This window comes from Suricata suricatta, chromosome 6 (genome assembly GCF_006229205.1).
Source record: "Suricata suricatta isolate VVHF042 chromosome 6, meerkat_22Aug2017_6uvM2_HiC, whole genome shotgun sequence".
NCBI lineage: Eukaryota > Metazoa > Chordata > Mammalia > Carnivora > Herpestidae > Suricata > Suricata suricatta.
The window spans coordinates 5,641,710-5,664,465 of record NC_043705.1 but is presented as its reverse complement, the minus strand read 5'-3'; the positions used below and the strand labels follow the sequence as shown (position 1 = coordinate 5,664,465).

The 22,756-nt window shown below is 39.6% G+C and overlaps 1 protein-coding gene across 2 annotated transcripts in view; it reads left to right on the top strand.

Annotated features, from left to right (window-relative positions):
• Nucleotides 1-22,756, top strand: part of PRR16 (proline rich 16) — a 196,618-nt gene that overhangs the window by 273 nt on the left and 173,589 nt on the right. The window contains exon 2 of one of the 2 annotated variants that reach the window (XM_029941362.1): nucleotides 120-281. In XM_029941362.1, the coding sequence (XP_029797222.1) occupies nucleotides 123-281 (159 nt within the window). In that variant the 5' untranslated portion in view covers nucleotides 120-122. Of the gene's footprint in view, nucleotides 1-9; nucleotides 282-22,756 lie in introns of those variants that run through there. The other variant, XM_029941361.1, reaches the window with a different exon arrangement.

The window sequence follows — 22,756 nt, the reverse complement described above, 5'->3', positions numbered from 1 at the left end:
CGGGCAGCGTCCAAGATGCGGGGGGCTCGGGGCGGCAGAGGCCGCGGCAGCGCCAGGGACGGGGGCGCGCAGCAGCCTCCGCTCGCCCGCCTGTGCTGACCTGCCTCGCCTGCCCCCAGAGAATGTCAGCCAAGTCCAAGGGGACCCCCTCCTCGTCCTGTCCAGCCGAGGGACCGCCGGCAGCCTCCAAAACCAAGGTGAAGGAACAGATCAGGATCATCGTGGAGGACCTGGAATTAGTCCTGGGCGACCTGAAGGACGTGGCCAAGGAACTTAAGGAGGTGAGAGGCGCGGGGGTGGGGAAGGAGTTCGTCACCTTTCGCCCCCCTCGGGGTCCCGGTCCCGTTTTCACTGGGGACCGCCGGGTTCCTGAACTCCTAGCAAAGTGTAGAAAGACGTCTGCAGAAGGACTTTCTTTGCTCCGGCGACTCCTGAAAAGAGTTGCTGCACTTTTTTTTTTTTCTTGTTAATCAGGAAGAAATCAACTAGTGTTTTAATCGATGGACCTGGGATCGTGGGAAGGGCGGATGCGTGCGTGTCTCGGTCGCCATGTGCGTGGAGTGTCGGGGCCGGGGGCTCCCTGGGGGTGTGGCGACAGAGGAAGAGATGAGCAGCCCGGCCGGAGCGTGCAGAACGCTCCTGTCCTGCCCTCTTGCTCCCCCGGAGTCCTTTGGCAAGTCGCTCCTCGCCTGGCAGCCTCCCCAAGCCGCGGCTGGAGGGGGGCCGGGTTCCGGGCCCTGGGCCAGGCCGGGGAGGGCAGCCGGGGGGAAGCTCGGCTCCGGCTCCCCTCCCCGCCTCCGGAGCCGCGCAGGGAGGGAGGCGACCGGGGCTGCGGGCAGGGCTGCCCAGATTTGGGGATGGAGAGGGGGGGCTGGTACTTTCCCACTTTCGCAGTTCTTGAAGCACCCTCTGCTCTCCGAACGTCGCTCCCCTTAACTCCGGGCCTTCCCGCCACCCCCACCTCCTTCCTTCCTCCCATCTTGTAACCGCTTGGCTTTGAACCTGGGGAGCGGGGCGCGTCGGTGAGCGTGTGCGCGCGTGTGTGCTGTGCGTGCACCGAGGGTCTTGCCACTTGGCGTCCTGGCTCTTGCGAACCAGACTATTTGGGTTCTTTCCCGATCCCCCTCCACCCTCACCCTCCTTCCACTTCTGGCCTCCCACCCCTCACCCCTGTGATTGGGATTGAAAGCAGCCGGGGAGGTGTCGGGGCTGAGGCTGCGTAACTCCGGCAGCTGCTCCAGGCAAGGGGGTGGGGGAGGGGTGGGGTCTCCGGCGAGCCCGGCCCGGCGGCAGCTGGCGGCGTCGCGGAGCTGGTGGCCGGAGTCCGAGCCCGCCGTTCCGCACCCGGAGGACGGCTGGTGCGGTTCTGGGTCAGGGAGTCCGCACCCGCAGTTGTGCGAGCGCTAAGACTCTAACTTCTAGGGTGGTGGCCTCGGCAGGAAGGGGAGTGGGCAGACCCGAGGTCCGAAATTGTATTCTTGCCCCTGAGGCCAAGTGGGAGGAGATTGAGGGTTGTTTGGACGTCTGGCCTCCGGAGATTAACCTCCTGCATCCAATTTCCAATCCAAACGTGAGGAAAGAGATCCCCCTCCCCCGCAGCCCAACTCCCCCCCCCCCATTTCCCATTACCTCTAGGTAATGTTACCAAATGAAAATCTGTTAAAATGGCCCGTTCCTTGGCAGGGTTCGGTTTGCCGGTGACACATGCCATTTCTATAGGTTGCTCCATAGACAGAGCATAATTACCACTGAGGTCCTGAGAGTGGAGACTGATACAGATGATCGGTGCAAGGATCTAAGTTGTTCGCGTTGGCAGGGCTTTTCTGGGATCATTGCTTCACAACTGGTTGACAGATGGCCAGGTTATGCATTGAAAGTCAAGTCTAAAGACGCTGTTCGTTTCTTTGTTATTTTATTTGACATCTTTGGCAGGCTGTGTTTTCATCTGAAACATTATGGCGTTTTAAAAAATGAACAAATTTGGGCATGTTCCTTTTGGCAGAATTTTGTCGTAGTTGAGGTTTCTACGGTGGGGAGTATGGGAAACCTTTATCAGCAAAGTAATGTGTTTACTGTGGTAGGCAGGAGGCTGGAAGTAAGAGAAAAGGCAGTCAGAACTCTGCATTTATAGGCACATGCTTCCTTATGTTATGATGTGTCACTCCACTGGCTTTTTAGAATAAATAAAGAGGAACTGCACAAGGTCCTGGTCCTGCTTTGCCACATTATTCTGTAGGCTTCTGGAGACCAGGTAGATCTACATTGAAACTTCTAATCTCCCTAAGGCTCTTGATTAGAATCACAGAGAAGTAAATCAGGAAGTCTGAGGGTCTCTCTTTTCCTCTTTCTGTGTCTTCATTTATTTGAGGCTTTATAAGGGGGAAAAAAACAGGTCGTTTATAAAAAGTATGGGAAAACGTAAATAATGTACAACCAAGTAAATGAAAGGATCTGTCTTCTAGACAGATCCAGAGATAAAATTTTGACTTCATGCTTTGGAATCGTTGATTGGCTGCCAGGGCCTGTTTGTGTAAAAATCTCACCCTAAGAATGAAATTAATGAATGATAAATAATGTGGTGGGATTGTTAATGACTTTTGTGAGGCTGCATCCTAGCTTTACACATGGAGTTATATATGCTAAGGCTGAATCTCAGAGCATCGGCCATTTATATATATAACTATATATATACTACAGTTATTTCGAGAGCAAATATTTATAGGACATGTTTAACCTATGACATCTTGCAGTTGTTCATCATTTATCTTTTGAAGCTAATACTGCACATGTGATTGAACATATCTTTGATGTAGTTTTGTATGGAGTAGTAACTTAAAACTTTGTAAAATTGGAAACCTTGTTGGTCTCTGTATCTGTGACTTGTAAATATGAAATTCACTAATTCATCATTTGTTACATTCACTGTTCTGGCACTTTATCATTGGTATATATTGAACATAAACGCTTATATTTAGAAATCTAATTCCTTTATTGGCAATGCTATGCCTTTAGGCCATACTCTATCTTGATACAAATTGTCTGAGAGTTCTTATTAACTTGGAATAGAAATTAGAAATAAAAAAAGTGATTTTGACTAGATGAGTTTATCAGTCACCATACGGTATTTCTTTTCTTTTCTGCTTTTTCTATGCTAATAGGCATTATTCGTTTTTGAATATTCCATATTTTATTTTTACGTAAACGCTGCACCAACAATGTTGGAACTGTGTTGGAGGTTATTTTAAAATTGCTTTCCTTTTCCGAAGTTTTCTGGACTTGTGTCATCTGAAAATTTAGTTATTGGAGTAGGTTCGAACATAGAAGTGACTTCTTGAAACATGTTACTAATTAGGACAAAACTATACTGACTGTATTTTATGATTGGTTATTTATCATTGCTTCATCATTTATAATTGGATTATATCTTGGAAGAAGAGGAACAGGATTTCTGGAACCTCTAAGGGCAGTTTTATTCTGCCCTCGGCGTTCAGTAAAATCTTAAATGATTTTCATAAATAATAGGGGTCTTTTGATCTTCTGTAGTATAATGGAAAAGCCTTAAGTATAACTCAACATATTTATTCAGCACCTACTGTGTGCCAAGTACTATGTTATCTTTTTATGGCTACCAAGATGAAGAATTTGTAGTTTCTGATCTCAGTGAGCTCAAAACATTAGTTTGGGATGCATTTTTTTCTGTCTTTGAACATCACTAGTGTAAAAGGGCATTATTACTGCTTTTAGTGGCCACTCTCCCTCTGATCTAATAGGCTTGAGAATAAAAAGCAGAACTGAGAATAAGAATTAGTGTATGTAGATTTATACAGTGGTGTTTGCTATGTACTTAGCAATGTAGCAAGCATCTGGTGAAGAAAATTGAAGCTTAAAAAGGATGATAAGAGGGGCGCCTGGGTGGCTCACTCTGTTAAGCGGCCAACTTCAGCTCAGGTCATGATCTTACAGTTCATGGGTCCAAGCCCCGCGTCAGGCTCTGTGCTGACAGCTAGCTCAGAGCCTGGAGCCTTCTTCCAGTTCTGTGTCTCCTTCTCTCTCTGACCTTCCCCCTCTCATGCTCTGTCTCTCTCTGTATCAAAAATAAATAAAACATTAAAAAAATAAAATAAAATAATAAAAAGGATGATAAGACAGGAATTTTAAGGACCTTCCAATTGACTCACATTGTCATGATTAACACAAATGGCTCAATGCCATACACAGATCACCTATCCAAGTCTTAAAACTGGATATATAGAGTTTTTCATGAAGGATTAATTCTGGTGGATGAGAAGTCAAAACAGAAGATTTTAGATCTTTGAGATGTGGTTAAAATTTTGAAAAAGTAGAGAGGAGAGGAAATTAACAGGAGATACAATATTAATGCATAATGCTTTTTTCTACACATTGGAAAAAAGAAGAAAATAGTGAAACTGTAGAATTTTAGAGATAACATTAGCCATCATTGGTTTATTAGGTGTGGCCGTATACTTTTTTTTAATTAAGAAAAATAAAAAGTTACTACTTTTTAAAAATAGTTGTCCAATAATCTGACATCTTTGGGTATCAATTTGCCTGTTCCTTTAGGAAGATCTCATGGGTAAATTGTTTTGCATCAAATACTGATATTAATATAGTATCACAGATTTTGTTGGGTAGAGAGACACTGAAATATGTAATAAAGAAACTCATTTGGAAACAAAATTCATTGCTGCTTTAGCTGTACTCTCATTTAGTTTAGGCCGATAATAACTTTGAACTTTTTTTAGTGTTTCATTTTATATTTTGAAGTAATAAGACTGTTAATGGGTTGAATATATGCACATATTACTTATTTAATAAGTATAATTTATTAAATTTAAATATTTGATAAATATATGGGCATATATTATATATATTATGTGTGTGTACACACATATAAATATACATAATAAATACATATATAATTTATTAATTTATTGCTAAGCCTTGTAAGTAGATATGTCTCCTACAGAGAACCCAGTTAAGACGAATTATTCTTTCTGTGCCCTGGAATGACTCAGTGTCTGGACCCCTTAGGTGGGAAGCTGTGTTAGTACTGTGGCTGTGGACTGGAAAGCACCCATGGTTTTTCTTATGAGGTCATAAATAGAAATAAATTAAACTTCAGTTTAATTTTGAAAAGTTTGAAACCCCTTTGGAAGCGACCATTTGGGGACTGATGAAAACAGGATTGGCAGAATTAACAGTTACCTGCAAAATATTTTTGTTTTTAGGAGCACCTGAGTGGCTTAGTCAGTTAGGCCCCCACTTTAGCTCAGGTCATGATCTCAGGGTCCATGGATTCAAGCCCTGCGTCGGGTTCTGTGCTGACAGCTCCAGGCTTGGAGCCTGCCTCAGATTCTGTGTCTCCCCCTCTTTCCGCCCCCTCCACCCCCGCTTGCATCTGTCTCTCTGTGTCTCTCAAAAATAAATAAACATTAAAAAAATTAAGAAAGATTATTTTTGTTCTTAAATGTTTTCTTTTCAGATGGCTTATTCACAGTGCTGTAGTTTATTGCTCTAGGAAATCCTAGAGTATTTTTTGGTTAACAAGTCCCTGCATATAAAATTCATTACTAGAGCAAATTTTAGAAAATGATCTCTGCAGTATTTTCCAAGTTCTAAAGTTGTGAATGAATGGAATTTCACAGTTCAATCAATTGTAGCAATAGTTGTACTTTTGCTACACTATGCCACAGTCTGACTCCTTAAACTCAAGTATATTTACAGAATGCTAAAGTGTTTTTTTCATTTTTCTTGTCTTAAGCATGAGGGCTTAGCATGTTACTGGAAGAACAGAATGGTTCTGAGAAAATAAAGATAACCAGTAACCATCTTTCACTGTCTCTATTTTCGATGCATTAAAACCATTCAAGACTCAAGGAATTGGCTGATAAGAAACTCAAGCAACCTTAAAGTAATACATAGATAATGTGCTTCAGGCAATAATGAACTAAATAGATAATACAACCAAAGCAGTAGGTTTCATGGTTACCTGGATTATGTTTTCTCCACCCTTACTGTTCTGAGGGTCTCAGGTATTTAAATAAAAATGTAACAAAAGAGATAGAAATGCAAGTTGGAGTAAAACGTATTTTCCCCAACAAATTAAACTATAGATTCTTCTATAGAACTAATCATGAAAATTTGCATGGGCCATTTTTGGGAGTTAGTTCTAATAGGCTGCTGACTCAGTTCTGATTGAAATGTGTATAGTCAATATCAAGCTGAAAATAGATTAGTAACAACAAATGGTACTTTTTTCCTTTTAAAAATTGTTAACATTTATGTATGTACTTTATTAAGATTTTATTGTTTTAGAGCAGGCTTAGGCTCACAGCAAAATTGAGGAGAAGGCACAGATTTCCAGAATATCCCCCTGGCCTCCGCACGGGCCTTGCGTCCCCCAATATCAACATCCCTGACGGAAGTGGTGCATTTCTTAAAACTGATGAATCTCTACAGACATATAGACACATCATATGCACCCAAGTCATTATATGGATCTGCTGGTATTGTGGGTTCTTTGGGGGTAGAAAAATGTATAATGACATGTGTCCGTCTTATGGCATCTTACAGAGGATTTATATGGCCCTAAAAATGCTCCCTGCTCTCCTTATTCATCCCTCCTCCAAACCCAATCTCATGGGGACTTCGTTTTAAAGAACTAATTTCATTTGTTTCTCTGATTTCAGAAGCAATAGACTATATGAATATTCTAGAAAGTTTGGAAAAAACAAAAAATTACCCAGGAGAAAATTAAAATTACCGTTAGTGTCAAATAGAACTAGACATGTTAAACATTTTGCTATCTTTTCTTTCAGTCGTTTTGTAGCATATGTTAAAATAACATAGATGAAGTCATATAAAATTATGAAATTATATATAGTGATATTTTTTGCTTTCTTAAAGAGTATTAAATCATAATGATTATATAGCTATGCTATAAGTTACTGTATAAATCCTCTAAGGTTGGACATTCTATCAATTTATGAATTTTTGTGATTGTTCATTATCACTCAAAATTTTAGAGAACTGCTGAATCATTACATTGTACATCTGACACTAATATAACTCTGAAATTTAGGCAATGAAAACAGCTAAGAGATAAATTTTTATTCTCTGCCTTAGTACTCTTTAAGTATATTTATTTACATTAAGTCTTTTAATACTCAAAACAGGCATATGAGAAAGGTACTATTATGCCATTTTACAGATAAAACAGAGGCCAGAGATAAGTCACTTGTCCAAGATCACTTGCAAGGCTTCAGTGCCACGCATTTTAGTGCTAGAGTCCAGACACTTAACCGCTAAGCTCTGTGACTTTTCCTAACTTGTTGTTGACACTTTCTTAGATGTCAAGAGTGTGAAAGTTTTTGAGCTTTTGATCCGCATTAACTGTTTTCCATGGAATTTTTACTTCCAGGAGCAGTATATATAGACAGTGTTTCTTTTCTTCTTTCTTTCTTTAGGTAAAATTAACACACAGAGTTATATTAGGGTCAGATATACAATGTAATGATTCAGCAGTTCTGTAAGCTTCTCAGTGTTCCTCAAGATAAGTTTGCTCTTAACCCCCTTCATCTATTTCACGCATCCCCTCTCCCCTCTGGCAACCACTCTCTATTTAAAGAGTGTGTTCTTTTGTTTGTCTTATTTACTTTCTTTGTTTTTTTGTTCTATTTCTTAAATTCCACCTGCGCACAAAATCATATGGTATTTGTCTTCCTCTGACTTTTCCCTTAGCATTATACCCTCCGGGTCCATCCGTGTTGCCGATCACAAGATTTCATTCCTGTTATGGCTGAATAGTATTCCACAGCATATATAGATCCCACATCTTCTTTATCCATTCATCTTTTGGACACCGTTTTTAAATTTTTATGTGAAGCTAATAAATCTTTTTATTTTTGTTTTGTAGCTAATTATTAATTTGTGGTAACAGTCCTAGTTTTTGTGAGTTGCACTCAATTTTGGGCACCAGTCTCAAGGCAGATTTAATAGTGAGTTAATGAGGCCTTGAAATTTGTATCATCCCAGTAAATATGTGCTGCAGAATTAACTTTGGCTTGTTTAGTATTAAAAAATGTTAATAAGAATACTACTTAGCTTTTTTACATTATGACAGCAAATAAAGGAGCAACTCATATGGGAGCTTGCTGGTTCTAGTATTGTGTGCAGCTGTTTCAAATGAATTTAAGAGAATTTGGGAAACTTTTATTTTCTTTTGATATTATCAAATGGTCTCAGAAGGGATGTAGTATCCTTAAGTTTTCTGAGATGTTTGGGGTTTCTGCTACAACTGATGGAGAGAAAACCCTGTTTAACTCTCTACAGACTCAAACTTACTGAGCTAACTACCAAGGTCACATGTATTTTTATAATTAGATTTCTCATGTTATTTTTGGTGATATTGATTGTAAACCACCCCTCCCCCTTCCCATGTACGTACCAGAAACAACTTTATTCTAAAACCTTGTTTTGTAACCAGGATAATATGGATAGAAATGTTTTCATTATATGCAAAGTTAGCTCATTAGGAAGAACTGCTTTAAACTAAAATTTCCTGTAAGACCTGGGATCGTAGAGTAAGTGCTGCTTTGGCACCAAGAGCCAGAAAGTAACAATCATTAAAAGGAGGAAGTAGACGTGTCTACATAATGTCCCAGCAAAGCATGCTGTCAACTCAGGTGGCCTGTCAACTCAGGACAGACATAGCCTTCTGTACTATTTTTATTTTTGAGAATGGAAGAAGATGCAGATTCTAAAGGAATTGAGCTTCTAGACCCCTCTTTAGGGTAAAATCATTGCCATTGTTGAGACAGAACTTATATTTATGATTTTTTGTCTTCTCTCTTTCTGCTTTGCACATGCTACTTCAAATTGGCATTTGGGATACATGTTTACTTGTAGAATAATTGAAGTGAGCCCAAATTACATACCTCTACCCAGTGGGTCCATTATTACAGTGTTGGGCCCACTATAAACAGATTCTCAGCTGCAGATAATGTGCACCATAGTTGCCTGAAGAAAGCAAATTTGATGATTTCCCACAGGTTCCCTTCTCTAGTCCTACATGAAACCTAAGAGGTATGTTGGTATTTATTTGCCTCTTGCCTAGAATGAGATCTTATCCTAAGATTTCCAACTATGTTCATGCTGCAGGAGCATAACAAGTTAATATCTCTCTCTCTAGCTCTATGTATCTGTATAGATATAGATGTATATCAGTCAGATCAGTTGCCTTGTAGCAGTAGTGGTTCTTAATTTTTCCACCCATATCACAGAGAGAGCTCTTTGAAAGTTTGACAAAATCATGGATCTTTCTCCTGGAACAAAAGCTCATAAGAAAATAAGGTTTTGCATATACTGAGGGAATCTTGGGTAAGTGAGAGTAACTCAGGTGCTGACACAAATGATTGCTAGTGTGGTTTGTTTTCATTTTTAATTTTCAGTTAGTTACTTGAAACCCATAATTTTCAAGATCAAAAGTCCTGGATATAGGAAAAGAAAAAAAAATGAAATACTGATGGCTGTAATCTCATGGCTTTTATGCCAGGAGGCAAATGGGTAGTTTATCAGCAATTTACTTCAGACCCACACACACGCACACACACGCACACACGCACCCATGCACTTCACTACTCTCCCCAAAGTATAGAATGCTCATGTGTCTAAAGGTTATGTGACAGATACATCATACATAGAACAAAATGTTTCCACCGCTTATCATCAATTAAGTGTATTTTCTCAAAACTGGTCCCAAAACATTATTTCCCCTTACTTGTTTTAACGTTTTCCCGTATGATGTTAATTCATGAAATAAGAAGGACTTACTGAATTCTTGGTTTCCATAACACACTGTGCCGAAGACAATAAAGGAGGCAATCGTGAATAAACCAAGGGGCTCCGCCGGAAGAAAGTCATCTACCGTAGGGCACCACCTCTTCTGGGGTAAGTGAAGGCTCTCGAAAGCAATGTGGACTGTGTAAAGGGCCATAATGTTATTTCTAGAAGTCAGAATGATGGGAGAAACATTCATGTCACTTTCCATTTTAATTGGTTTCTGTCTGCTTCGGAAGCTGCTCAGTAAACCGTGTGCTAACTCCTGTAATGATACGTCATAGTTTTGGGACGTAAGCACAAGCCTTTCCGGCTCATAGATTGCTGCTTGGTTATTCCACACTAGAACATTCTTCTTGGATATGATGTTAATACATTGTAAAATCTCAACTCACATTGCAAACACCGGAAATTACTTTGTGAGACAAGTGTCTCCCTCCCAGTGTCCTCTGTTGCCAGAGAAATGTGCACGTGGTTGAGAACAATCAGCAGCCAGTTACTGTTTTTTTAATGTTTGTTAAAATAAATCATTAATGTTTTACATACCTTGGGACCACCAGCTTTTGTTCGTGTATAATTTATACATTTTAATAATTTCAGTAAAACAGCAAAAAACTATGACAGTGGCTGCAAAAGATACCTTGGTAACCATTTCTTTTTGACTTTGGGGATAGTGATAAAACTATGGAGAAAAACGTGTGATTTTTTTTTATTTAAAAAATTTTTAATGTTTACTTTTGAGAGGGAGAGAGACAGAGTGCGAATGGGGGTGTGGCAGAGGGAGGGAGACCCAGACTCTGAAGCAGGCTCCAGGCTCAGGGCTGTCAGCGCAGAGCCCCACGCAGGCCTGGCTCAAAGTCACGGACCGTGAGATCGTGACCTGTGCTCAAGCTGGATGCTCCACTCACTGAGACACCCAGGCACCCCAGAAAATAACCTGATCTTAAAGCTCAAATATCAGCAATAAGTTTATTCAGTTATATAGAATAAAGTTTAAATTTGATTATCCTTTGATTGGATATCTGAATGGTTTTGGCAAATATTTGGCATTACCTTTTTTTTTTTTTTTTTTAAATACTAGAAACATTTTGAGGCTGTGTTGTACAGCGGGGTAACACCGTGAAGAGGGCCAGGTTCTCCACCAGGCCAACTGATTTCAGTATGTCCAAACATACTGGACATGTTTCTTAACCTCACTCCGGCTTGATGAAGTTGTCTTGAAAACAGCCATAGTAATGATAATATAATCTCCATTAAAGACTCATTACAGAGATTCAAAGACTGAGTATATATAAAGCACTTTATTAAAACAGTTCTCATTAAGAGAGTGAGCAGTGTCAATATATCTATAATTATTGTTACTATTCCTTGAATTTGAATTTGTCTGAGCCTCTTTATCCATTTACTCAACAAATACTTGTTTGGAACCCACTCTACGCCAGGCACTTTTCTTGTTGCTGAGGATATAGTGGCCACGAAAAGAGAGAGAATCCCTTCATGTGCGTCCATAGAGGGTGGGGAGGGCATAAGGAAGACAGACCAACGTAACCCTCAAGTCACGTCAAATACTAAAACTGGACAAGTCCTGTGAAACAAGAGAAGATGATAAGGGGTGAGCAGTCACAGAGACGAGGTGCAGGCTTAAGTAGGATGGTCCAGGCTAAGCCCGGGTGAGAAGGAGACATGGCGATGCCAGAGGAAAAGCTTGAAGGTGAAGGAGTATCTTGTGTGGCTCCACAGGGGAGCACTTTTCCAGGTCGGGGGAGCAGCAGTCTGAGGCCCTAACCGGGCGCATGTGGCCCAGGCATCGGCAGAAGAGCGAGGACGCCAGTGTGGCAGGAGCCTGTGCGCAGGCATACGCATGCGCGTGTCTCTGGATTAACACTCTTACGGTCAGAAGGGGGCTTTGCACTTTGGAGCAGCGGAGTGACCGGACCCGATCTACTCCCATCTTTTCCTCCTTACCTTTACTCTCCAGTTCAGGCTTCCTCAAACAAGGCTTTTTTGACATTTGGGTCTGAGAATTCTCTATTGTTGAAGATTGTCCTATGCATCGTAGGCTATTTAGTAGCATCCGTGGCCTCTACTAAGTAGATGCAAGGAGCCATCACAAATGTCCGTGTGAGAACTAAAAACGTGCCTACGCCTTCTCAAATGTCCTCTGAGGGGGGCGCGAGGGGAGGCCCTGTGGTTGAGAATGATTCCTCTAGCTCTGCCTTCATAGTCCCACCTTTTTCTTTCTTTCTTTCTTCACCCACCTTTTTATTTATTTGTGCTCTTATTTGGTGTTTATACATCAGGCATTGGGACTTTGTTACTTTCATATCTTGTATTCTCTTTCTCTCTTTTTAACAAGCCATTATCTGTGGGGTGTTTTTGTTTCCTAAATTTACAGGATTCTTTTTTCCTTCACTAAACCTACTTTTATTTATTTTTTAAAGTTGATTTATTTATCTTGGGGGGGGGCATGAGCAGGGGAGGAGCAGAGAGCAAGAGTGAGAAAAAGAGAGAGAGAGAATCCCAACCAGGCTCTACATTCTTCACAGAACCCAATGCGGGACATCAACCCACAAACCACAAGATCATGACCTGAGCGAAAACCAAGTCAGTCGCTGAACCCTCTGAGCCACCCAGGCACCCCTCACTGAACCTACTTTTAAAAGACACCTCATTTCCATTCATCACCTTCTCCCATCTCATTTTCCATTCTTCACAATGAAAAATTAACCTGATGACTTTCAAGCAGTTGAAGGGCATGTCTGTTTTATACCTTGAAAGGAAGGAAGGGAGTCTCAGAAAGGTGCATGGCAGCTTCTGAGGCTATGAGCTCCTGTTCTAGCCACTCTGTTCCTGAGTGAGGTCAGTGGCAACCATGACCATGAAGGAAGGGCTCTTCACCTCACCTGTCAATGTCTTACACTTCCCCTGCCTCTTCCGTTTCTGTGGAGGTAGGAGAGGTTTGAATGGCGTCTCAGCTCTGAGGTATAGCACAGGTTACAGAAGAAATATAGTGATGGTGATGATGATGATGGTGATAGTGATGATGATGAAGAAGGAGAAGAAGATGACAATGACGATGACAACAACAACAACATGACTGACATCTGTTCATGTACCAGGAGCTGTTCTGAGGTAATTCATTGAATCAGCCTCATTAGTTAACCTGTGAGGTTATTCTAAGGTTATTATGAGGTTGCTCTACCTATGGAAAAGCTGAGACAGAGAGGTTCACTCACGGAGAGCAAGTGGTGGAGTGGCACTTTGAATATTTCTCCCTTTATACCATTGTCCGTCATCAGCTCCCAACTTTTCAGCAGGAACACAATTGCTCTTCTGTGTTCTGGGTTTTTTTTTCCCTGTTTTTTATTTATTTTTGAGAGACAGAGACAGAGCACAAGCAGGGGAGGATCAGAGAGAGGGAGACACAAAATCTGAAACAGGCTCCAGGCTCTGAGCTGTCACCCCAGAGCCCGATGCAGGGCTCGAAACCACGAACTGTGAGATCGTGACCTGAGCCGAAGCCGGACACTTAACTGAGCCACCCAGGTGCCCCTGTTCTGGGTTTTTAACTTCAGTATCATTTCTTTTTCCTTTCCCTCCCCCTCTCCTTTATCTACTTCATTGGTCACTTTCCACTTTCTTATTCTTCCCTTCTGTCTCCTCCTCTTGCTGTCTTCCACATTTTTTGTTCCCTTCTTTTTCCTTTTGCTTTCTGATCAGCATTTTTGCTATAACCCAATGTCTTATTCATCTACTCATCACTTTTCTTTAAATGCCTACTCTAAGCAAGACAATGGAAGTACCATAGTGAGCAATGTCTGCCTGATCCCCCCCACCTCTGGAACTTACATGGTAGTTGGGGGACATCACTCCAAATAAAGACAGAAATAATATTATTAAGGAGCATCAGGGGCACAGAGAGAAAGGTACGTGATGCAACCAGAGCATAGCATCACCGATGAGTCTTACATACTCTTGCTAAACAGGGAATTTCAAAGTGGCTGCCGCCTTCCTTCCCACCGCCACCCCTCTAATCCCTTTGCGGTAAACTTCACGGATGATGTTTTAATAGCCCTAAAGCTAATCTCTCTCCTTTGTTCTCTGTCAAGTCATCCTCTAAACACGGGCCAGATTAATCTTCCTAATGTGCTGCTTTCTTCGGGCCACTCCCCTGCTTAAAAGATCATATACTATCCTCCTAATACTTAAAGTGTCAAATGAACAAACGCAGCCTTCCGGCTTGACATCAGGGTCCCGTGTTTCCTCTTTGGCTTTATATCTGGCTTCCCTTCAGTGAGTAATCTGGAGACCATCCCTGACAACCATGATTCTGTTTCAGTTTTTTACCACCTTGCGTTCTGTAGTCCTCATGTTTCTAGTCACTTTGTCACTGCCTTGAATCTGCTAGTGTTGCTTGATGACTCTTCCTTATTTGTGCCTTTTTCAAAAGATCTAGTAATTTTTTTTCCTCTTGTAATGACTGACCAAGTCAGTCACCTTCTGTAAAACATTTATATTTTTAGTTTTTACTTTTTTAACATTGATTTTATATTTGAGAGACAGACACAGTATGAGTGGGGGAGGGGCAGGGAAAGGGGGAGACACAGAATCCGAAGCAGGCTCCAGGCTTTGAGATGTCAGCACAGAGCCTGGCACGGGGCTTGACGTCATGAATCTTGAGATCATGACCTGAGCTAAAGTCAGCTGCTTACCCGATTGAGACGCCCAGGTGTCCCATTAGTAAAACATTTTAAAAATCTCACTTTTGTTATCTGATGCCAAATTTGAACTTGAGGGTCCATTTCCCAGTAAAACTTATTAAAGATGTTAAGGGTTGAAAACCCTTCATTCCACACATACAGGAGAGCCTGTTTCTTATTATCTACTCAAGAAAATCACTAACAATCCTCCCCATCTCTTCCAAACCTTCACTTTTTCACTCTGACCCAGAGGATTCTCCTTGGCATACAAGTGATGATAAAGATAATAGTATAATCCTCTTCCGACTGACTTGCCCTGAAAATTACTATGCTACCTCCTAGCTCCTCTTTATCTCTTCATGCTATCACCTCTTTCCACTATTTTCTAAACCCACTCTGATCAGATGCACGCTCTCACCGCTGGACCGCACATGCTTCTATCTAGGTTGTCCGTGACACTTCATACTTGATTTTGTATCGTCACCCCAGACTTTTCTTCTGAGGTCTTCATTTTATTTAATCTACTGGCAGCATTTGATAGTCTCTTTAAAACTCTGTCTTCACTGGGCTCGAAGGATGCTCTGCTTTTGTGGCCGGATTTTCCTTTCTCTGTTGCCTTTATTTCCTCCTCCTCTCAGATATCTGAATACAAATTTTGATCCCCTTTAAAGAAAAAACTATTTACTTTCTTTTTCTCGGTGTTTGTATTCAGTCTTGTGGTTAAATTCCATATACAGGTCCGTGACTTCCAAATTTGTATCGTCAGCCCAGACTTTTCTTCTGAGGTCTTCTCCATGTCTCTGTTTGAATGTCTGAAAGGCATCTTCCACTTACCATGTCCACAATTGATCCCTGATCACCTGCCTCCCTCAAAACCTAATGTCCTGTGGTCCGTCCCGTGTCAGTGAATGATGTGTCCATCTCTCTAGATCTCAGAGTCATCGTTAACTCCTCATTCTCATGAATTATCAACAATTCAATGAAAGATCTGATTGGCTCTGTCTTTAACATGTTTCTAGAACCTGACCGAGTCTTCTCATCTGCTATCACTCTGGTCCAAGCGAACATCCTCTTTCCTTTGGATTGCTATGGTAGCAGTTTCTTGCCTCCTTCAGCCATTCTTCAGCTCAACAGTCGGGGTGAGGCTCAACCACATTACTCTTCTCACATCCCCTCAGGGACTTCCAATTTCTTTCAAAGTCACAGTGCTTACAGTGGTTATGAAGCCTCACAACATTTTCCTTGCTCCCCTGTTACTCTCCCCTCCTTTCTTGCTGCTTTCTTTCCGGGTCTCTTTTTTACAGCCACAGTAGTCTTGCTGTTCCAGGAACGAATGCGCCATGCCCGTTTTTATGGCTCATTCCACTCCTGTGCAGACCCTTTCCCCTCATTCAAAAATGTTTCCAGTGTCACTCTACCACGGCTTCTTCTGCCAGCTCTCTCTGTTTTTATAGACTCTGGCATTCTCTGTCCTTCTTTCTTTGCTAAGCTTTTTCTTAATAAATAGCTGCTTCTGAGAAACTAATCAGTGTATTCCTAGGGTTTATTATTTGTTTATGCTCCACCACTAGAGTGTCAGCTTCCGGAGGTCAGTGAGCTTTGTTTTATTTCCTAACATATCTCACGTTCCTAGAGCAATAGGTGTCATGTGAGATGGGCTCATTAAGCCAACTGATGAATTACTGGATCCCTTCTGACTCTCGAGCCATCGAAGTTCTTACAGATCAAACCCTCACCTTTACTTTCCAGTGCGAATCTACTAGTTCCAGAGCAGCAGCCTTCTGGTGGAGGCTTATGAAACACCTTCTGCATGGAATTTTAATCTTCCGCTTACACGTGCTTATAGTTTGTAGGCTGGCTGGAGGAAGCCTTTGTTTCCCCTCCTTTGGTTTCACAGTCTACTTACCCACATTAAACGCATCTCATTCAACTCACCCCACATTCTTGATTTTTGAAATGAGCAATGGACTTCTCAGTAATAGCTCATACTTTGTGTGAGGCAGATTATTTAAAACAAGTTTTTAAGTTTATTTATTTATTTATTTATTTTGGTGGGAAGGGACAGACAGAGAAGAAGAGAGAGAATCTCCAGTAGGTTCCACACTGTCAGTGCAGAGCCTGACGTGGGGCTTGATCCCACAAACCATGAGATCGTGACCTGAGCCAAAATCAAGAGTCAGATGCTGAACTGACTGAGCCTCCCAGGCACCCAGACTGCTTAAAAAATACGAATTCTTCCAGTCCTCATGTTTCTAGACCGCCCCCCTCCCATATGGAGACGCTGGAGACAGCTTGTCTCTATAAACCCTAAATGCAGTGTAACCTCTGGGTTTCACTTCCAGATAAAAGTCTGGCTTTGATTTAAAAGTGCCCATTATTCCCTTAGGCTCAGAGATGTCATTTAGACTCTTTGAAGCGCATAAGATGTAATTCTACTTTCTTCTAAAAGAATACATAGATTAAAATGAGGAGAAAGTATGTCTCCTTTTTACAGCATTCATTTTGTTTTGCTGCTTTTTAAGTATTGTGTACCTTTCTTGCCAATAGGCATTTATAAATTTTAAATTAATTGGAAAATGACATAGAAAAAAGGATATTTGACACTGTTTAAAAACATTTTAATCATCCCACCATGTCCATAAGAAATAAGCAGTTTGTTGCAAAGACCCAATATTTTATAAAACACTCAAGAACTAGGTAATGTCAGTATTTGGCTTCTTTGTCTTCTTTTTCTTTTATGTACTCCCTCTAGTGTTCAAAAGTATGAGTACTTAAAATTAGCCTATTGAGATACTGAAGAATGTACATTAATGTAGAAATAGGACCTACTTAACATTGTTGTTTTTATTATTATTATTATTTTGCTCAGGAGATTATATCTTCCAGTTACTGAACTTTCATACTGAGAATGTATGAAAAACATAGTCTCTCTTCCACTTTCCCATAGAGATCAGGTCATGTCTGTCTTTTCATGTGTCTATTTTCAATCTGTTCACTTCTGTAAGGGAGAATATTGTACTTCTTGGCTTCCATCTTTAAAAATAATACTATATTGAAAAAACTTCTTCAATTTTAGAACTCAACTCTAGATTTTAGTTGGGCAAATTGGATATGAACAAACCTTTTCACATGCTAAATATACAAAGTGAAAAAAACCTATATAAACTAGAGAAATGTGTTTGTACATAGAAATTAAAATATTTAAATAATTGACATCATTTTTCTTTAATATCTTGAAACATTACTTAAATATGGTAAGGTTTCATGCTATCTTAAGAAATAACCAAGATATCCCTAGGAGTAACAAATGAGTAGAAAGAAGTAATACATATGATTTCATTTACTATAAAATATAAATAATTTCTTAACATATATAGAAAATAAGATAATCAAATTATTACTATTTATCAATTTTTAAAAATCAGTTACTATTGTTTGAGGTTAATCTTTCTAAATGACATAGGATTATGTCACTTATATTTAGTTAATGCCCTACAGCCTTTAAAGTACTTAGATACCTACTACTTCAGTTACTCATCATCCTATGATGTAAAAAAAATAGAATACATTATTTTTAATGACTCTTAGCGATACTGTTTTCTAAGTACTATTTACCCTGTGGAATTTATATCCAACACTTCAGCCTTATTCACACCAGACTACTATGTGTGCCCTTGGGGACTTAATTTTTTTTAAATATGTAGAATAACATGCCACAACATACCTCTTTGGGGTTGTTTCCTTATAGACCATGTGTACCACTTTGAGAGCTTAACATCTCCTTCCTGAAGCCACTAATACTCATCATGTCTTACGAATTCCGTTGCTCACCAGCAGCCTTAGGATACCGGGGTTCTGATAGTCTCTGTGTTGAATACTGGGTGGTCAATAATGCTAGTAGGGTATTTTTGGTGGGAGTTGGAGGTAGGGATAGTTATCAAAAAACCATTCAAATTCTTCTACATAATGCCTTTCTTTTTGTCATTCCACAAAAAAGTGGTCATATCTTGTATAGTGATAGTTTATTATTATGTAACAGAGTAACCTCCTATGTTATCACATTTAGCTCTTAGATTTGAAATGTTTCTGGGGCGCCTGGGTGGCTTGGTTAGTTAAGCTTCTGACTTTGGCTCAGGCCGTGATCTCATGGTTTGTGAGTTCGAGCCCCATGTCCGGCTCTGTGCTGATAGTTTAGAGCCTGTGCTGATAGTTAGAACCTGTGTCTCCCTCCCTCTCTGCCCCTCCCCTGCTCACACTCTGTCTCTGTTTGTCTTTCAGAAATAAATAAAAGTGTTAAAAAAAATTTTTAAGGCTTTCAAATGTTTCTAACAATATGATATTATTAGTAGTTCTTGATCTTGTCTTTTTTCCTTAGGAAAATTAATAAAGAAAAAGAAATTTACTGAAAAAGCATTGATACCTGAACATAGTTGCATAGTTGCAGAGAGAAAAGAGAAACAGAACAAGGGCTATCTTTGAATGGAAAATGTAACAAGAAGCTTGTGATGTTTAGAGTTAGGTCACTATTGTTATAATATTTAGTGAACTTGAAGGTAGGCTATTATTTACTAAGTTGACACAAAATGATGATTGTTTTAAGTTTTGAGGAAATCTAAATCAGTTGAGTATTTTTTAGTCATAAACTTGGATCTCATTTGCTTATGATATGAAATTGTCTTATTTCACTATATTACTAACAGTAGAAATATAAGGGCTGATTGAATTCATGTCTTCAGAATTCCTCCTCTATGCCACCCTGTGTAGGACTCATGCTAACATTGATCTCAAGTACTTTTAGACCATAAAGTACATGGCAGTCACCATGTTGGCTGACTTACTTCCATTTGTTATTTGTTAATTTTCCAGACACTTTAAACACACTTTACCAGCCTTTTAAAATATATCATTACAGATACTGGTTCCATTATTAGAATAGGTGAAGTATTTAGTACATATGTATGCATTATAACATTGTATAGGAAGTCTTTGAGAGATTGTGTTTTGAAAGTAGAGTTAAAAATACATTAATATTTACATTAATGTAAATACATTAATATTTTCCCTATAAATTATAGACAGCATATTGCTTTTCTAATATAGGTGGCAAGTGATGCGTTAACATGGCTAGGAGTATAATTAAAAAATAAGATGTTTCTGTAAGTTTAAGAAAAGCTTAAGAGAAGTATTGTTTCCATGCAAAGAATTTGGCTAGTGAAAAAAGAGAAGTTTAAATTTAGTATTATTATGCAATTAAGTGAAATTTATTTCAGTTTGCCTAGAATATTTCTTTTCCAAAATAAATTTTGAAATGTTTAATGATTATACTCAAATAGGTTTCCATTACTAAAGGGAACCAAGAAATATCCATATTTGATTTAATATCTGATCTGTCATTCCAACAAAAAAGTGAGTAGTGGCTCATTTTTTTTTTGTGGCTGTAACTGCCATAATTTTAGTGTATTTTAAAGTGAAATTTAGCAAGGGAACAGAGATTACAGAAATAATTATCTAATAAGAAAATTGCCATCCTTTTTTTTTAGTGAGCAGATCCCCCACCGGGCATTTTCTTCCTTACAATATAAATGTGTGCTCTGTGAGAGTAAGGCTCTTGTGTGTATTTTATATTACTTTACCCCCTTGGTTTAGAGCAGCTCCTATCAGCTAGTAGCCTAGCAGAGAGTATTTAAGATTACCTATAAAAGTAAACTGTGACATTTGTCTCTTGACAAGTATATGTAGCGATAAAGAGTGAATAAGGAATTTTCAATATCTGCACATCTATCATGTAAGTCCTTTGCATTATCAAGTCTCTTTGAATTGCTCTCTTTCAGAGTCCAGCTATTGTATTGGCTAAGGTGGGTCAGATTGTACCACAATAATAAATTAATCCTGAAATCTAGGTGTAACTCAACAACGGTTTATTTGTCCAACACACTGTGCTCTCCTTTGTAAGTTTAGAGGGGGGGAGGTGGAGTCTGCTCCAAAGAGATGCTCAGGGACCCAGGCCCTTTGTGTTCCTGGTACCTCAGTGCCTGGTTCCCAGGCAAAAAAGAATGCAAGGATAATTTACTGCATTTAATCTGCAAGTGGCACGCATTGCCTATGCATACAGAATCATAGTAACAACCTAAATTAAGGGAAACGGAGACTTCTCATAAACCCATGATGGAGAAAATCATTTGGGATTTGGTGAACCCATTGTTGTCTTGACCACAACTTGACTCTTTCTAGATTCTTCTTTTTCAAAACAAGGTATATGGAATGCTCATTTCATTGGATAGGTTTAGACACACACACACACACACACACACACACACACACACACACTCTTACATACACGGAAGATTTGTCAAACTCAATACATTTGGCATTATTTCCTAAACTTGTTGGAGTGAGGAATCTGCTTTTTGGGAGACCATCTGTCAGAACTCGTATTCCATGGCACAATTTTAGAAAACCCTCTTCTTGATCAAATAGGTTGAATAAATGACCAAATGTGTCATAAAATAAGAAAACCCATTTTCATGGATCTTTAGCCCGCAATACGTTCGTGGACACATCACTTCTGATTATGTCTGTCAATAAGACCTAAACAGAAAAATAATACTCCATTTAGTTTCTTGTAAAAGGAGATTTCTGACCACCTCAGGTGTCAGAGCAGAGCCAAGGACCTGAAAATAAGAGAGAAAAGAAACGCATGTCATGAACTTACGTGATTCTTAATTACTTTGTGCAGAGATCATGTTCTAAGACAAATTTATTTTATTCAGGTCAATTCCAGCCTCCTCTTGGTTGGCACAAAATATTAACATGAGATTGTTTTCAGTGCACAGCAAGTTAACAGCTACCAAATTAGAATGTTGCAGGCTTTCTTCTTCCTCCAGAGACTTATAAACTGGCAGTAGTATAAAACAAAAGCATCACAACCAACAATTAGGAGAAGCCCCAAATGCGCAATAAAAATCAAGGAAATGCACACCAACGACTAACCGTATTTTTAGTAGGAGAGGCCATCCCTATCAGGTTCTCCAAATAAAGTTAAATTGCTAGTAGCGTGCTCTTTTTTTGAAAAGACGGGAAAATACGCAAAACATTCTAAATGATTGCCGTTTCAAGTACTGAAGGTAAAAAAATAATTGAGTTTCATTCCTTAAAACTGTGAGCTTCAGAAATAAGAGATGTTCAGAATACATCTTCGCTTCTGTCGATGTAAATTAGAAGACAGTGGTATAATGCTGTTTTGAATTTATAGAATAAAATGTGTCATGCAGATTTTTATTTCTCATCTTCTCTCTTAATAACATGGCAGTTATGCACTTCTACTAATTTGCAGTTACAGTGAAATCTTAATTAACTTGCTAAACTGTTACATTTTAGGACAACTGTTAACCCATTTAGAAGAACAGATTTTAACATGTTTCTCTGTATCTTGTATAATAATTGCACTTTTATATCAATTTGCATTACATTTTTCCTAAATTGTTTTCCCATAGTTCCTGAAAAAGTATTAAGAAAAATAGTGATTATTCTCAGTTTGAGGCATTTTATTAGTAAAAAATTATACAAGGACCATACACATAATTAGGTATACTTTTCATCATATGTTTGTTGGAGATGGATTTTGGATGACGGCAAATGCCATCAGAAAGCAGGCATTAACAGGATTATTTACGAGCCTGTAACATCTGCTATTTGTACCTGCTGTGGATTTCCTGAAGTTCTGTTAAATGAAAGCAGTGATGTATCATGCAAAGTACAGACCAACTGCAGTGAAATTGTTCATCATGAGTTACTAGTGAACCTTTTGCATATATTGGTGTAAATTATGTCTAGATTTGGTTTTTAATGTTTTCTATTGTCACCTTGGGTTTAGGATGATAAGTCACTTGAAAAGAGTGGAAAATAACTAGGTTCCATGATTAATTTTTGGAAATCTTTTAGCTTGAAATTGCCTTAGAAATATGGTTCCTGAAGCGATGCTCAACATCACTCATCATCAGGGAAACACAAATCAAAACCATACTGAGATACCATCTCACACCAGTCAGAGTGGCTAATATGAACAAATCCAGAGACTATAGATGCTGGTGAGGGTGTGGAGAGATGGGCACCCTCCTACACTGTTGGTGGGAATGTACACTGGTACAGCCACTCTGGAAAACAATGTGAAGGTTCATCAAAAAACTATCCATAGAACT